This window comes from Coregonus lavaretus (genome assembly GCF_964263955.1).
Source record: "Coregonus lavaretus genome assembly, chromosome: 35".
Lineage (NCBI taxonomy): Eukaryota > Metazoa > Chordata > Actinopteri > Salmoniformes > Salmonidae > Coregonus > Coregonus lavaretus.
In genome coordinates, this window is record NC_140022.1 from 6,656,242 (window position 1) to 6,673,868 (window position 17,627).

Here is a 17,627-nt window from a genome sequence, read left to right on the forward strand (position 1 = left end):
CACTAAAATATTGGAACAAACATTTTTATTCTCACTAAGAATAGCGGAAGAAAGATGTGCTTAAAAGAGAATAATCACATTTATTAAAAACAGTCAACTTTCATAAAGAACATATGTACATAATGTATTTACAAACATGTGCATAGCCCAAATTTTCTTTTGATACATATAAATGGTGTGTGTATTATTATAGGCAATAATGGAGGTCTATGAGATATTGTACAACAGAGGTTGAACTTGCAGCCAATCAATTAGATGCTTTATACAATCTGTGTGTAACAAGGTGGAGATCAACCCTTTAAGAGGCAGCTCAACTGAGCGGTTGACTACCAAATTAAAATGAAATTAAATGTGAATTTTGTTTTGCATATTTTATCATGCCATTTAGTAAAATGACTATGCGGTTTTCATTATTGGACTCCTATATCTTTTTAAACACACATTCAAAGATGGTTAAAAACCAGGATGTGAACGTGAGCAAAACTGAACCTCAATCACACATTTTCAGTACTAATTGTGCATTAAAAAAAAAAAATCTGTGCCAGTTAAAGGGTTAATTGGTTGATGGAATAGTGTCCAGCTGTGTGTATGATTCTACTTTTTCTCTGCGCTTGACTCGCCATAGACTGAACCTCTTGGTGTGAAGAGGGATCCCAGCGCTAGAGACAGATTTCAAAGCATCTGCCATCATTTTCTTGACAATTGCTGTTCTTGCTGTGAACAGAATGAAAATCTGCAAGCCCTGTGGAGCGAAAGCAAAAACGCAAAGACATAATCAAGTATTTTCAGGAACACACAAGGACAAACAAAAAGGTAGCGTTTCTATAAAGAGCAGCAGAATTTATTAATGTTTAGTAGCTGTCTAGTTTTCAATCATGTCTGGATTATGTGGTACAATAGCACACTAGTCTTTATATTTAACATTTGAGTCATTTAGCAGACTCTCTTATCCAGAGCGACTTACAGTAGTGAGTGCATACATTTACTACCTGAGTGGTGGTGAGTACACAGAAGGAGATGTTGAGTATGGTGTACATGGTCTCGTTCTGTGTAATGAGCAACAGATAGCCCAGGATCCAGGAGAGACCGAGCACCACAGCCAGAGAAAAGCTACTGAGGAACTTCTTCTTCATCGATGTGTGTCTTGTACTGGGAAACAAAACCAAGATGCTTAGATTGCGGTCATAGACTGCTGTAATGCTGTGGTAAAATAACAGTATGCTTCCATTGACTGAGTGGGTTAGAGCATGGTGCTCATTAAATAGTATGAATTGGTTACTAATGACTGAATTAATAAGAATGAAATGATAATGCATTTGATTTATAACAAGCTTTTTATTGAAAGACAATATGAAATTAAGAAGCTTATTAGTAGGCATTTAAATCAAGACTGATCTTTATGACTACAACGTTCTACTTTGTGCCCCCAAAATGCCCCCATTAATGTTACCTGGTTATATGTGGGTTGGTCTTGCCTGTTGTAACTGCAAAATATACCAACACCACCATGTTGAAGATAAGCATGAACGCCACAGGGATCAGGAACCCCCAAAACATTGGCAGCTTGAAGTCAAAGTTCCCCTTTGGATCGAGGGCAGCAAGCCAGCAACTGAGAGGTCAAATGAATGAGTTAGAGAGTGGGACTTTGTGACAGACAACACAGGACGCCAGTGATTTGAATAACGTGGTATAAAGTAAACATGGTGGGTGGCATAAGTAAACAAGAAACCTTTCAACACAATGTTTTAACTTTTTATATTGCTCTTGGCCAATTATTAGCATGCATTATAAACATGCACACGAACATTGATAGGGATAACCTTTTACAGTATGAGTAATACCATTTTATAAAGCAATTGCCCCACTTTAATTTAAATTGAATCTATTATAAAATAACCACAGAAGAGGAAGTAAATTGCAATACAGCACAGTACTCAGGTGTAGTAGTGGTAGTACAGTACAGAATAGTAAAATACAGTGCAGTACAGTATAGTAAAGTATAGTATACTACAGTATAGTCAGTACAGCATAGTATAGTATAGTATAGTATAGTACAATACAGTACAGTATAGTATGGTAAAGTATAGTATAGTACAATACAGTACAGTATAGTATAGTATATTACAATACAGTAAAGAGAGGTAGTACAGAAGTAGTATAGTACAGCACTGACTCACAATTCCTCCTGCCTGTAACCCAGTGGATCATCCACTCTATAACTAATTCCTAAGGTGAGGGCCACCACAACCGCAGGCAGTCCTAAAGGACAGAGAATGTTGTTGTTATGTCCTGGTAGATTAGCATGCAGACATATACAGATTATATACTACACATACATCCTCTAAAGACATAACATCACTATACAAGTTGCTTTGAAGTTCTATTTCAGGCATATTAGAGCCTGAAAATATAACCTAGCATTCGTTTTGGTTCAAGGAGCCCAGGGCTAATGCCAGCCAAAGCTTCTGAAACAACTAAATACTTTATTTTTCTCCAAGCTGTCCTACCCCATCCGATGGCCACGGTATAGGCTGTGGAGTGTGACGGGCTGGTGGCCAGGCTGTTTCTGATCATCAGGAAGACATGTGTGGCGTACAGCGTGTTCCAGGTGAACGTCCCCAACAGGAAGTACTGCAGCAGGACTGCGACTGCAGTACAGGGGCCTCTGTCCCGCTCTGTGTGTGTGTCGGACGGGGGGAGAATGTTGGCCTCCTGTATTTCAGGTTTCTCCAGCTGTTTATGAGGGTTGTCCACTCCCAACACGAAGAGGAGGGTGAAGATCAGGAGACACATGCATACGCTCACTAAGAGGACAGTTGGGTTGGTTTTGCGTGATTTCCTGGGGATAGGTGATAGACAACACTATGTTAGGGAAGTTAGATGCGTAGCTATGGATGTGTTGGTTCTTTAATAGTGGGTTTCATATTGGTTTCACCTATCAAGTCGTGTTGGATCAAACAAAGGGCTTCTTTACACTATTGAGATGCAATATTTTGAATTGGTTCTGGAACCCTGTAGGATCTTACCGGGTCACCATCTGGAATGTTATTGTATATTTTGAATTGGTTCTGGAACCCTGTAGGATCTTACCGGGTCACGATCTGGAATGTTATTGTATATGTTGAATTGGTTCTGGAACCCTGTAGGATCTTACCTGGTTGCGATCTGGAATGTTATTGTTAAACTCAACCCTATGATGGACATGGAGCATCCCAATATGGTGATCCAGTTTAGCACTTGAGCATATTTAAAATCCTTCCTAAACGACTGTAGAAAAAAAGAAAAAAAGAAATTTTAACACCAAGTTTCTGTCACAGTCATACTGTATAAAGTAATCTCCCTCATGTGTCTGGATATGCTGTGGTAAACTATAGGTCAGCGGTTCCCAAATAGGGGTTGCGACCACATGTGAGGTCGCCTGAAATGAAAATGGGGTCGCAGGAGAATTTCCAAAATCCCGCTAAAAATATAAATGAAAATTATTCAAATCTAAAACATAAAATTCAACCAGAGAGTTCCCTTATATCTTGGGAAAATACCATATTTTACCGTTGCACTTGAATCATTCCCACTTAATCTGACCACATTTAAAATACACAAATGCGGGACAACAGGATGATTTTGCGGGACAGTGTAACCTACCCGATACATAATTTAGAAATAGGCCAATGCATCATCGCTGTCAATTGTGAATGATAATTCTTCATGTTTTGCCAGTGAAATGTCCAAACTGCGTCTGATTGCCAATCGTTTGATCTCAATCAGATTCATGGGAATATGCATTTAGATCTTCTTGAATTTCATGCGCAAATTAGAGCAGATGATGTTAAGAAACTATATAGCCTTCCTGTATTTTGTTTCAATCAAAGCATATTCTGCCTAGTGACGTGCGCTGTTGAGTTTAGGCTGCAATATAATTTTTGGGGACTATTCAGCTAACCATCCTAAATCTCATGAAGTGGTGTTTTTAGTGTGACAGTAACGTTATACTATGCTATTATATGTTATGTAAAATACTAATTAATCAATACGTGATCTTCCAAAACATTGATTCAACTTTTATCTAACTTTACTAAACGAGCACCATTGTGAGAAGTGGCAGAGTGACGCTCCGGTGTCCTCTGGCAGCACTACACCCCTGCAGTCCTCTGCACCGAACGAGCAATTGAAGTGTAGCCGACTCATTTGCCTTGAACAACATTTGGTGATACAGAAACGAGAGACCACGTGTGGCTGTTTTATGAAAATCTGGGACTATTTGGCCAATGAAACATTTCAGGTTGGTCTCAGGGAATGTAATAAAGTTAGGATGGGAGACTTTTAAAACGAGATTGAGTGAAGTAGCAGCAAATACAGTATGTTGAATGAGCAACTAATGAGCATGGAGAGCCTGGGGGGATGCTGAAAAATGGTTTTTGCCTACGCTACAAACGGTTATATCGGTCTGCTAATACAGGACTAGTAAAGGCCCAATGTACTACTTTAGTGAAAATATGTATTATTATTATTTTGTCATTGTGATTTTTCAGGGGCTGCTGCAGCACCCTACTTCCCACTGCTATGATTATATATTTCAGTCTAATGTGGCTATTTACCTACTTTTCTAGCTTTTTGTAAGTACGGTAGTTAGGAGACCTAACTATGAGATATTGTTGAACTTGCAGCCAATCAATTACCGGTAGATGTTTTATACAATCTGTGAGTAACAAGGTGGAAATGAACTGATTTGAGAAATATTTGTTGACTAAAGGCCTATGTCTGGTCTTGTATTGAGCAGAATATCAGATCTCAACAAGGATTGGAGAAGTGTTTAACATCACCATGGCTACCACATCCTTATGATATTTTTTCATAAGCACAATGTGACTGCAAGAAACATGTTGGAATGTCTGACTGAAATACTGGACAAATCAAAGTTTTTTCTAAATTGGTGGTGTTTGAATTTGTTGATAAATGCAGGACATGATTGTTTAGTTGCTTGACAAAGGGCCAAAATTCGGGACTGTCCCGCACAGTCTGGGACATGTTGTCACCCTATTCCCAGGTGAATGGCTAGGCCCACTACAGAATGAAACCACACACTATTTCAGAGATATTACCGCCACAATCAATATGGTGAAAACAAGGTGTGGGGAGGCCGAGGCACAGAAACTTACATCGATGCCTTTGTCAGATAACACTGTAAAACTATGAATTTATGCTATAGCTAGCAACCAATAGGAAACCTACTGAACCACTCAAAAACTCCCCAGCTTTCCAAATGGACGTTAGTTGTGAGGGCCGAGATGCCCATTCATTTATTTTGTTCGCTACATGTCGAGGGATGCTATTCACGAGGACATATAGAGCATTAAACTGTACAGAGGATGCGCTGCGTGGCTATATTGACAAAAAACAGATTCCATGTGAACGAATGGTGGGCAAAAAAACAGACAGACTTTGTTGACTTTCTGTGTAATGAAAAGAACATGTGTCTCCTTGCCTATTTAACTGACATATTTGTGAAACTGAACGAACTGAACGCAAGCATGCAGTGGAAATACAAAAACATTCTACAGATGAGTGACCGAATCAGTGGATTCAGAGGAAAGATTTCTTATTGGAGAGAAATCCGTTTGAGTGTGTTCCTGGCTTCGTTGACATGCCGGGAAGTGAAATCGAAAATCTGATCAAGCCGTCATATGACCGAATGCTACAATCAACGAATGTTGGTTCTTGACCCAAAGGGAATAAATACCCTGCCGTCTCCCTCTGAGCATTAAAACTCATGGTACTCTTTGCCAGCTCATATCTGTGTGAGGCTGGATGTAGTGCACTCGTCTGCATTAAAAACAAATATCGATCCAGGTTGGAAGTGACAGCAGAGATGAGGTGGGCACTGTCAACCACACCCCCTGACTTTGAGAAGCTCTGACGCGACATGCATCATGTCTCTGATCTCATCATCTCATTAGTGGTGGTGAGATAAGAGACATTATGTCAGACCACTTTGCTATTGACTGTCATAGCCCCACATTAAAAGTATGTGATGGTGAGTTGAGAAGACAATCATAAATACTGTTAGAATGTTTTGCAACTGACAGCCATAGCCCCATAGCCCATCTTAATTACTACAAAAAAATCACATGGTTGTGGTCATGAGAATTTTCAGATATCAAAACGGAGTTGTGGGCCAATAACGTTTGGAACCCCTTCCATAGGTCAAATTGTGGTCAGTTAAAGGGAGATGAAGGCAGCTAGCTACTCACCATAAGCACAGCAAAGTTAGTGGTGTGATTACAGAAACATTGCAGGCCGTCTTCTGAGTGGTTGACTTTGGAGCAGCCAGAGGTGCTCCAGTCTTTCAACGTGTAGTTCCACCACACGCAGGCAAAGTCATAGAGGGAGGCGTTGGGGACAGCCTGAGAAGTGGGAACAGAAACAAACTCACTGTAAATCCTTCAGCAAAAGACACGCATTCACAGTTTTCCTCATTTAAAAAAAATAATGAAGTCAATTGTGAAGTATAACAGGTCATTAAGTAAATGTGGGAAATAAATAATTACAATTATGATAGATCGTATTATAGACAATGCAACATATGCTTCCTTGTTCGCTGGCCAAAATATACTTCCTTGTTCTAATGTCGGATAAGCGTCAATGGATAACTTAGATCAGGGGTGTCAAACTCATTCTAGTATCTGCTGGTTTTTGGTTTTTCCTTTCAATTTAAGACCTAGACAATCAGATGAGGGGAGTTCCTTACAAGGGAGGAGCGAAAACCCACAGCCACTCGACCCTCCGTGGAAAGAGTTTGACACGTGACTTAGATCATGGAAAACTTCCCATTACGTTTCCCAGAGAATTTGGACCACTATGTGTTTACTGATTCCAAGATAAATCTTACTGTAGGCTTGAAGAGCATCTCAACATGTAACCCAGACACTTGTCCCAGGTTAGCAGAGATGACCCTTCTGTTGGTTCCTGAAGAAGCTCTGAAAGTCCTGGACCTGAAGAACCGGTCGTTTTGGTAGAGCACAAAACCAAGGGAGTTGTTTGTGTTTTTACTACGTAAAACTGAGTGGAGTGAAGGAGAAAGAGGGGAGAGAGAGTTAAAAAGAGAGAGGGGAGAGAGAGAGAGATTGTTTTTCATCTCAGGACTTCATATACATGAGTAGCTTGACCTTGCCTTGTAGGCTTATTTCATACTTTACTTATCCATATCTCATGTGACTCAACTTTATTGGGCAATCTAAATATTTGGCACTGCTTACCTGATTTCGGAGATGACAAACAGTAGTTATGTGCTCTCGGTGAAAGCTCTACAAGGAAATTGAAGCTTGAGTTTATCTACTGTTTGCATACCAACATTGGCTCACCTGGTGAGAATTTTATGACAATCTGGACATCGGTAGCACCTCCTTTGTCAGCTATCAGTTCAGAGGTATTGGTGTTGAGATGAATTCTGTTGGCCACAAAATTACCAGATCTTCCTGGAGGAGATTAATTTGATTTAGCAATTTAAAGCAGAACAATATAGTGTTACTTCTGTACTTGTCTGTAGTACAACATATCAAATCCATACCAAACCTTATTGACCAACAGCAGAGGAGAAACATATGAAAAATAAGATAGAAGAAGTTGAACTAGACTGTCAACACAGATATAAACTATCACTTTAAATGCCAGTATGTAGGTTCACTAGCAGTCCCACCCACCAGTCAGAGCAGTAAACTGGATCCCTACTGTGTCACTTGGTACTTGGACAGACTGGACTGCCAGGTTGGGCTGAACCACCAAGGACACGTTACTCTGCTGGTCCAGGGAAAACTTCTCCAGGGTCTCTGTGAGGCTGGGAACGAAACACAGAAAAACATTAGTTTACATGCACCCATGCAGACACGCACAGACACACACACATAAACTCAAACATATGCAGAAAAACATACACACACCTCTGGACAGCATCACTCTCCTGTGTAGTCTCCCCACTGGCATTCAGCAGCTGACTGATGGTAGTTACAGCTGCCACTGCGATGTCCTGCAACATGATCAAAACCAGGGGATGACCTTCAAGTGTTCAAATCACTGCAATAACAACCTCACGTTTCTCTCCAGAACATGTCATAGTCACAACTTGATTTGAAAACATGTTATACCTCTGTGATATTTACAGACTGAAGCAGCTTGTTAGCTATCTGAGCTGCTGTGGTGATGTTGTCAGCTGATAGCCGCTCTGGTTGGGAGGTCAGGATCTGAGTACTGAAGGCTAGCTGTGCTAAATCACCTGAACTGCTGGAGATCTGAATAGGGAGAGAGAATGATTTTTATTTAGTGTAGTATTGTATTGTTTTTCAACAGAACATTGTATAAGTGGCAGCAACATGCTGAACTGTGAGTACATTGGGATATTAAAATTGGCAATACTAACTATGTGGCTCAGTTGGTAGAACATGGCACTTGCAACTACAGTGTTGTGGGTTCGATTCCCACGGGGGACCAGTACGAAAAATTACGAAAATGTATGCACTCACTACTGTAAGTCGCTCTGGATAAGAACATCTGCTAAATGACTAAATGTTAAAAAAGTAATGTAAAACACAATAAATAAATAAATAATGTTCCTCATCAACTGTTAAGCAGAATAAAGGAACAGAATACATGAGCTGAAGGTAAAAGCCAGTTGTTACTGATCTTCAAACTAAGATCAACTCCTCATAATGATAACTGTAAACCAAATCAAATTTGATTTGTCACATGCGCCAAATACAACAGGTGTAGACTTTACAGTGAAATGCTTACTTACGAGCCCTTTCCCAACAATGCAGAGTTAAAAAAGTATGAAAATGTGCACCCCCCAAAAAAAGGAAGTAGTAAAATATACGTTTTGGGCTCCGGACAAGGCATCGCAGTGCTAGAGGCGTCACGACGGATCCAAGTTCGATCCTGGGCTATATCACAACCGGCCGTGATCGGGACCTCCATAGGGCGGCGCACAATTGGCCCAGCGTCGTCCAGGTTAGGGGAGGGTTTGGCCGGGGGGGTTGACAAGTATGCCGTCATTGTAAATAAGAATTTGTTCTTAACTAACTTTCCTAGTTAAATAAAAGTTAAATAAAAAATTAAAGAAACACAATAAAATAACAATAACGAGGCTATAGACAAGGCGTAGTTTGACAGTTAGACAGTAGGTAGTTTGAGGTAGTTGAGTTGGTTGAGGTAATTGACCCAAAGAAAGAGGAATGCAAAATCAAGACTGGTTATAAATCAGGATCATCAAAAATATGCCTATTTACTTACATTTCCTTGAATGCCACTGAGGGTCAATTCACACTGCAGCTTGTGAGGAGTACCAAACATCGGAGATCCAGTGTCATTCAAACATCTTGCTGAGGCTTCTGGTAAACCGGCTGGAGGAACAAAGATACTCAAGATTTTGTGTTACCTAATGCAACATTAATTAGGACTGTAACAGATGAATACATTTTTGTTATTTTAGGTGAATAAAAGTAACATACCACTGGTTGTCTCTTCACCACACAATTGTTCTGAATAAGCAGACCAGCCAACCGTTGTTCTTGGGAAGGAGAACCCATCCTTGATGGTGGAATTGCAGAAATTCCCTGTCGAAGTAAAATGCATTTCAACATGGACCAAATGTAAATATACATTCTGAATGTGAGATCCAGGGTTAGGTATAGTAGTGTAGTGGTGTGTACTGTGAATGTGAGATCCAGGGTTAGGTATAGTAGTGTAGTGGTCTGTACTGTGAATGTGAGATCCAGGGTTAGGTGTAGTGTAGTGGTGTGTACTGTGAATGTGAGATCCAGGGAATAGTGTTGTGGACTGTGCATGTGAGATCCAGGGTTAGGTATAGTAGTGTAGTGGTCTGTACTGTGAATGTGAGATCCAGGGTTAGGTGTAGTGTAGTGGTGTGTACTGTGAATGTGAGATCCAGGGAATAGTGTTGTGGACTGTGCATGTGAGATCCAGGGTTAGGTATAGTAGTGTAGTGGTGTGTACTGTGAATGTGAGATCCAGGGTTAGCAGTGGAGGCTGCTGAGGGGAGAACAGCTCATAATAATGGCTGGAACGGAGCGAATGGAATGGCATCAAACTATGTGTTTGATGTATTTGATACCGTTCTACTGATTCTGCTCCAGCCATTACCACGAGCCCGTCCTCCCCAATTAAGGTGCCACTAACCTCCTGTGAGGGTTAGGAATAGTAATGTAGTGGTGCGTACTGTGAATGACTGTAAGTCGCTTTGGATAAAAGCGTCTGCTAAATGGCTTATTATTATTATTATTATTAATGTGAGATCCAGGGTTAGGTATAGTGTAAATGTGTGTTTACGTACCCTTTGAACAAGTCTCTCCGGTCCACTCATCAGGACAGATACAGACTCCATTCTGCAGTTCACCACCGTTGATACAGACCAGAGGAGGGGTTGTGGTGGGAGAGGTGGTGGGAGAGGTGGTGGGAGAAGTGGTGGTGGGGGTAGGGGTAGAGGTAGAGGTGGTGGGGAGAGTGGTACTGGTGACAGGGATAGCGGTAGGGTAACCAGTAGCTGGAGGACCAGTAGTATTTAGGTAACCAGTAGTTGGAGGACGAGTAGTATTTAGGTAACCAGTAGTTGGAGGACCAGTAGTATTTAGGTAACCAGTAGTTGGAGGACCAGTAGTATTTAGGTAACCAGTAGTTGGAGGACCAGTAGTATTTAGGTAACCAGTAGTTGGAGGACCAGTAGTATTTAGGTAACCAGTAGTTGGAGGACCAGTAGTATTTAGGTAACCAGTAGTTGGAGGACCAGTAGTATTTAGGTAACCAGTAGTTGGAGGACCAGTAGTATTTAGGTAACCAGTAGTTGGAGGACCAGTAGTATTTAGGTAACCAGTAGTATTTAGGTAACCAGTAGTTGGAGGACCAGTAGTATTTAGGTAACCAGTAGTTGGAGGACCAGTAGTATTTAGGTAACCAGTAGTTGGAGGACCAGTAGTATTTAGGTAACCAGTAGTTGGAGGACCAGTAGTATTTAGGTAACCAGTGGTATTTAGGTAACCAGTAGTTGGAGGACCAGTAGTATTTAGGTAACCAGTAGTTGGAGGACCAGTAGTATTTAGGTAACCAGTAGTTGGAGGACCAGTAGTATTTAGGTAACCAGTAGTTGGAGGACCAGTAGTAGCTGCAGGGTATTCAGTAGTTGGAGGACCAGTAGTATTTAGGTAACCAGTAGTATTTAGGTAACCAGTAGTTGGAGGACCAGTAGTATTTAGGTAACCAGTAGTTGGAGGACCAGTAGTATTTAGGTAACCAGTAGTTGGAGGACCAGTAGTATTTAGGTAACCAGTAGTTGGAGGACCAGTAGTATTTAGGTAACCAGTAGTTGGAGGACCAGTAGTATTTAGGTAACCAGTAGTATTTAGGTAACCAGTAGTTGGAGGACCAGTAGTATTTAGGTAACCAGTAGTTGGAGGACCAGTAGTATTTAGGTAACCAGTAGTTGGAGGACCAGTAGTATTTAGGTAACCAGTAGTTGGAGGACCAGTAGTATTTAGGTAACCAGTAGTTGGAGGACCAGTAGTATTTAGGTAACCAGTAGTTGGAGGACCAGTAGTATTTAGGTAACCAGTAGTTGGAGGACCAGTAGTATTTAGGTAACCAGTAGTATTTAGGTAACCAGTAGTTGGAGGACCAGTAGTATTTAGGTAACCAGTAGTTGGAGGACCAGTACTATTTAGGTAACCAGTAGTTGGAGGACCAGTAGTATTTAGGTAACCAGTAGTTGGAGGACCAGTAGTAGCTGCAGGGTATTCAGTAGTTGGAGTGTCGGTAGTTGGAGTGTCGTTAGTTGGAGTGTTAGTCGTTGGGGTGTCAGTAGTTGAAGGGGCACTAGCTGGAGGGGCAGGGGTTAAAGGGCTAGCAGCAGTTGGAGGGGTTAAAGGGGAAGTAGTATTTGGAGAAGTTATGTCAATGGTGGTTGGAATGGCAGAGCATGTGGTGAGATCCCTGTGTGGCAAAGAGACTGCCCAAAAAAAAATATACCTCAGTAAACCACATTAACAAGGGTACATAGTGTCAGTTGCTATAAGCATAGGAGATGATCCATGTTGTTCCAGTTTCATTGTGTCTTCAGCAGTGTTTTCTACTGTACTTTATGAGAGAATTAAGTAATTATCACTGCCAATAAACGGTTGACATTTGATAGCAAAGGCTACTCTGTTATAAACTGAATCTGAGACCTGACAGTAGTCTATTCACAGTATGTAAACAGCTTAACAGTAAATCGAAATAGTGTTTGGATAAAAATAAAGTCTGAAACAATGTCTTCATTAATGCTATTGTATCCCGCGCAGCAAACAGACAAAACATCAGTCAATCATTGACTGTAAACCAAACTTTAAAATGAATAAACCACACTGTAAAAACAGTAAGGTTATATATTGGTAATAAGCAATTGATACGTTAAATGCATCATAGATTTGTTAAGCAATTTTCCTACACAGTTCTCAATCGTAGAAGAAACTTAACAACAGCATCATACACAGAGTATACCAAACAGTAGGAACACTTTCCTAATGTTGAGTTGCACCCCCTGCCCCCCCACACACTTTTGCCCTCAGAACAGCCTCAATTCGTCAGGGCATGGCCTCTACTAGGTGTCAAAAGTGTTCAACAGGGATGCTGGCCCATGTTGACTCCAATGCTCCCCACAGTTGTGTCAAGTTGGTTGGATGTCCTTTGGGTGGTGAACCATTCTTGATACAAACGGTTAACTATTGAGCGTGAAAAACCCAGCAGCGTTGCAGTTCTTGACACAAACCTGTGCACCTGGCACCTACTACCACACCCCGTTCAAAGGTACTTAAATCTTTTGTCTTGCCTATTCACCCTCTGAATGGCACACATACACAATCTATGTCTCAAGGCTTAAAAATCATTCTTTAACCTGTCTCCTCCCCTTCATCTATATTGATAGAAGTGGATTTAACAAGTGACATCAATAAGGGATAATAGCTTTCACCTGGATTCACCTGGCCAGTCTGTCACGGAAAGAGCAGGTGTTCTTAATGTTTTGTACACTCAGTGTACATCTGAACATCTTAAATCACCGTGAATAAATCAAATATAGAGCAAGTCTTACCTGTAGCAAAGACAGCCATAATCCATAGCTCCTTCATCTCTGCTGTTTCCAGGCATGCAGTGTAAGCAGACTGCACATTATTAGGATGTCTGTTGGTCTTATGCTGCTCTGCTCTTCACCTGTTACAGAGTCTGCAGTGACATGCAGGTACCAGTTAATGATTTACTATTGAAATTAAGGGGAAAGTACTGTACGTTGGCTCCAACACAACCCACGTTGTCAAAAGGATCAGTAAAGACTGACACACAAATAGATCAGCTATATGACAGGATGAATAAAATGGATACACATGGATGGATACTGTGAGGACCAGCCAACCAATAGCACTACCCTTCTCTATGCAAAACATTCATTTTTTTTTTCATTTTTTTTTTTTATTGGGGGTAGATCAGCTTAATATTGCAGATAGATTGTAACTTCCATCAATGTAATTGTCTGTATCACTTCCAATCCCCCATGTTTTTTATATATAGACTCCCCTTTATTACTTTTCAACCCCGCCATCCTTTCCCTACTTGGGGTAAATTAGTCAACATCAATGCCCAGGCCTCTACTTCCAGCCTTTACTTACTATCTACACCTTATGGACACAGTCATTTTTACAATAATTCTATTTTATTTGTTTTTGCTCCTGAACTACTTCTACTCTCAACCTCTCCAATCATTTTCATGATGTCCATCCGGTTTGCTTCTATATGCCATATCTTTCTAACTGTGCTCTTTCCCAAAAGCTCCCAACATACAACCTATATACTTTATTATGGACACAGTATGCTTACATTATTAGTTATCTTGTTATTATTTGTTGTTATTTGTTATTAGTCCCATCCTTCAACTCCATTCAACACCTCCCATCTATCTCTTAACACCATCCATATAGGATTACTATTTGCCATATATATTTCAACAGTACTGTGATATTTTACAAAAGTTCTGAACCTTTATTCTCATTGCTTCTACAGATTGTGAATTAAAAATAAACATTTTTGCTAAAAGTATTATTATATTATTGATCGATTGACTATGACTTTTCAGATCACCCAGTAATGCTATCTGCAAGGTTAGCTCCAGGTAAATATTGCAATCCTTTAGCCATTCCTGGACCTGTGTCCAAAAACAAGCTACAAATGGACAGAACCAAAACAAATGATCTAATGATTCTGTCTCTTCACAGCAAAATCTGCAGAGCTGGGAAGATTGTATCCCCCATATAAATAACATTCTATTGGTAGCAAGAATTTTATATAATCATTTAAATTGAAAGATTCTAATTTTTGAATCCGGTGTCGTTTTGCGTGTCAGTTCATAAACACTATGCCATGGGATCGGTACGTCAAAAATCTCTTCCCAACTATTTTGCAATCTATATGGGACGGCTGTCAATCCTTTGGTCCTTAAGTGAAACTTATATACTTTTTTATTTATCACAGTTTTCCTTAAACAATTATGTTCTTTAATGCAAGGCCGACAGACAAGTTCCTTACTTTCTCCCCCTTCCACTTTCCTCTTCCACTTTTGCGGTAAGGCTGCAATTATTTGGTTGTAATTTTGGGTAGAGCAGACATTTCCATATGTTTTTGTTAGCTGCATGTGCGACATAACTCCACCAGTCCTACCGATGATATCATTTACGAAGATTATACCTTTTTTAAACATTCTGTCAAAAAATAAAGTTTTTTTGTCAATTAGTATATTTGAATTTAACCACAATATTTGTTGCATTATTTGTTCTGTCGTTTCTGGAGGATTAAATTGAAATTGCAACCATCTTTCTATGGCTTGTTTTAGAAATAGTGTTATTTGGGAGATTATTTCCTTTTCAAATAACTGAAAATGAGTGGTTGTAATCTGAATAAAGGGGAAAAGGCCATTCTTGAACATTGGGTGAGACAATCTTACTAATTTGCTTGAGAACCAGTTCGGATTTAAGTATAACTTTTGTATGACTGAAGCTTTTAGTGATAGGTCTAATGCTTTAATATTTAATCATTTCTGTCCTCCGAATTCATATTCATTATATAAATAGGCCCTTTTAATTTTGTCTGGCTTGCCGTTCCAAATAAAATTGATTTTTTTTTTTTCATATAATTTAAAAAACTGTTCGCTAGGTGTAGGCAAGACCATAAGCAAATAGGTAAACTGGGATAATACTAAAGAGTTAATCAGGGTGATTTTTCCACAAATGCTAAACATTCTTGGTTGCAGCTGGGAAGGAACAGTACATGTTTTGGTAAACAGACCAACTTTTTTCCACTAGAGCAGGTGTAATTAGATCTCCTGATTAGAGGGGAAGAATAAAACAAAGCAATGGAACTGGCTTGGAGGTCTGGATTAGAATTTGAGGGCACTAGAGGGTAGACTTCTCTTGAACAAGGTTTCCCAAACTCGGTCCTGGCTCCCCCCTAGGTGCACATTTTGTTTTTTGCCCTAGCACTAACAGTTAATTAAAATAACCATCATCAAGATTTGGCTATTTGAATCTAACAAGATTGAACTGACTCAAACTAAATCAAAACTGTGTTGATACTGTCTCTTCAGTTTGTTCAGCTTGCTAAAAGTAATCGAAACAAAAGCTAGACAGTCAGGGAGCATCGAAAATTCAAAAAGCGATGGATAGAGGACTATTTTTAGCAAATGTTGACTGCGAAGAAGTATAATATCTAAAATACAATGGGAGTCATGTCACCTTTATTCGCCAAACACATTTGCATGTACAGGAATTTGACTCTGTGAAATGGTGCTGCCATAATAAACAGAATATACACAGACCATAAACAAACATAATATACAGACAATATATATACATACACAGTGCATTCGGAAAGTATTCAGACCCCTTCACCTTTTCCACATTGTTACGTTACTGCCTAGTTCTAAAATTGATTACATTCATTTATTTCCTCATTAATCTACACACAATACCCCATAATGAAAAAGAGAAAACATGTTTGTAGAAATATTTGCAAATTTATAAAAAAAATAAAACATATTTACATAAGTATTCAGACCCTTTGCTATGAGACTCAAAATTGACCTCAGGTGCATCCTGCTTCCATTGATCATCCTTGAGATGTTTCTACAACTTGATTGGAGTGGTAAATTCAATTGATTGGACATGATTTGGAAAGGCAGCTACTTGTTTATATAAGGTCCCACAGTTGACAGTGCATGTCAGAGCAAAGACCAAGCAATGAGGTCGAATGAATTGTCCGTAGAGCTCTGAGACAGTATTGTGTTGAGGCACAGATCTGGGGAAGGGTACCAAAACATTTCTGCAGCATTGAAGGTGCCCAAGAACACAGCGGCCTCCATCATTCTTAAATGGAAGAAGTTTGGAACCACCAAGACTCTTCCTAGAGCTGGCCGCCCGGCCAAACAAAGCAATCAGGGGAGAAGAGCCTTGGTCACAACATCTCAGGGGGGTTTGTTGACAGAACCAGCATCCTGGAACTACCCCCTCGATCCACAACTCAACTCAGCCCTGACTCCCTACTGTCTGCTTGGCTCTGCCACCGCTCATTCCTCTTCAGCCAGATCCAACGAGATGCCACTTCTGTCTGCTTGCTGATGCCAGCCACTAGCTTATTCCTTGCCACTCCTTCAATAACGAGCGGCCCCAGGGCTCTCCAGAGTGATTGGCCTGTGAAGCCCCAGCGGCCGATCTCAACTGGTAGATTCCAGGCTCTCCATCCATTCCGCTGACTCAAGGATGAAGGACTGGTATTTCTTGCCTCTATCCTCTCCTCCCAGGGCGCTGTGAGCTCGATGAGGACCACCTGCTTGGTGTCTCTAGACCAGACAACGATATCTGGTCTGAGGCTTGTGCTGGCTATCTCTGGGAATCCGAGCTGCTTCTTGAGGTCTGCCTGCATCTCCCAGTCGCCTGCTGTGGTAAAAATCCCTTTGATCCTTCTTCCCTTTGCTGAGCTCTCTCCTGACCCGAGGAAGTGGATGAAACAGGGGCCCTGGGTGAGATGTTTCAGCTTTCTCCTTGCTTGCTCCAGTTCCGTGGCCAATTGAGTCAGTATTTGGTAATGCTGCCACCTGAATTTTCCATCAGTCAGACCTGCGTGGCAGGAGTAGAGTGCGTGCTCCAGATTGGCTGGTCGTCCACATAGTATGCAGCTGTCTGGGCTCTCTGCAAACCCTCACGTGTGAAGGTTTGTTGGTTTGGAAGAAACATTGTACAAAGAGCAAAGCAGAAAATGTATCCACTGCCCTTTCATGTTCAAGATGTCTTGCAAGGTGAGTGCCCTCTCTCTCATGCTCCCCCAGCATGTCCAGCTGCCCTGTTTTTTCATGGCCACGGCTCTGACATGCCTGCTTTCTTCCTCAGCCTTTCATACCTCCCTCTGACATGCCTGCTTTCTTCCTCAGCCTTTCATACCTCCCTCTGACATACCTGCTTTCTTCCTCAGCCTTTCATACCTCCCTGACATACCTGCTTTCTTCCTCAGCCTTTCATACCTCCCTCTGACATGCCTGGTTTCTTCCTCAGCCTGTC

The 17,627-nt window shown here is 40.8% G+C and overlaps 1 protein-coding gene across 1 annotated transcript; it reads right to left on the bottom strand.

Annotated features, from left to right (window-relative positions):
- Positions 1 to 57: 57 nt before the first annotated feature.
- Positions 58 to 8,303, bottom strand: LOC311109543 (adhesion G-protein coupled receptor G7-like; the record flags this gene model as incomplete). The annotated part of the gene is made up of 12 exons (XM_084152466.1): positions 58 to 742; positions 990 to 1,149; positions 1,451 to 1,609; positions 2,178 to 2,259; positions 2,508 to 2,839; positions 3,155 to 3,267; positions 6,249 to 6,401; positions 6,887 to 7,056; positions 7,359 to 7,472; positions 7,698 to 7,831; positions 7,935 to 8,020; positions 8,139 to 8,303. Coding segments are annotated over 12 exons (1,857 nt in total), but the record flags the coding sequence as incomplete, so codon positions are not given.
- Positions 8,304 to 17,627: the final 9,324 nt, after the last annotated feature.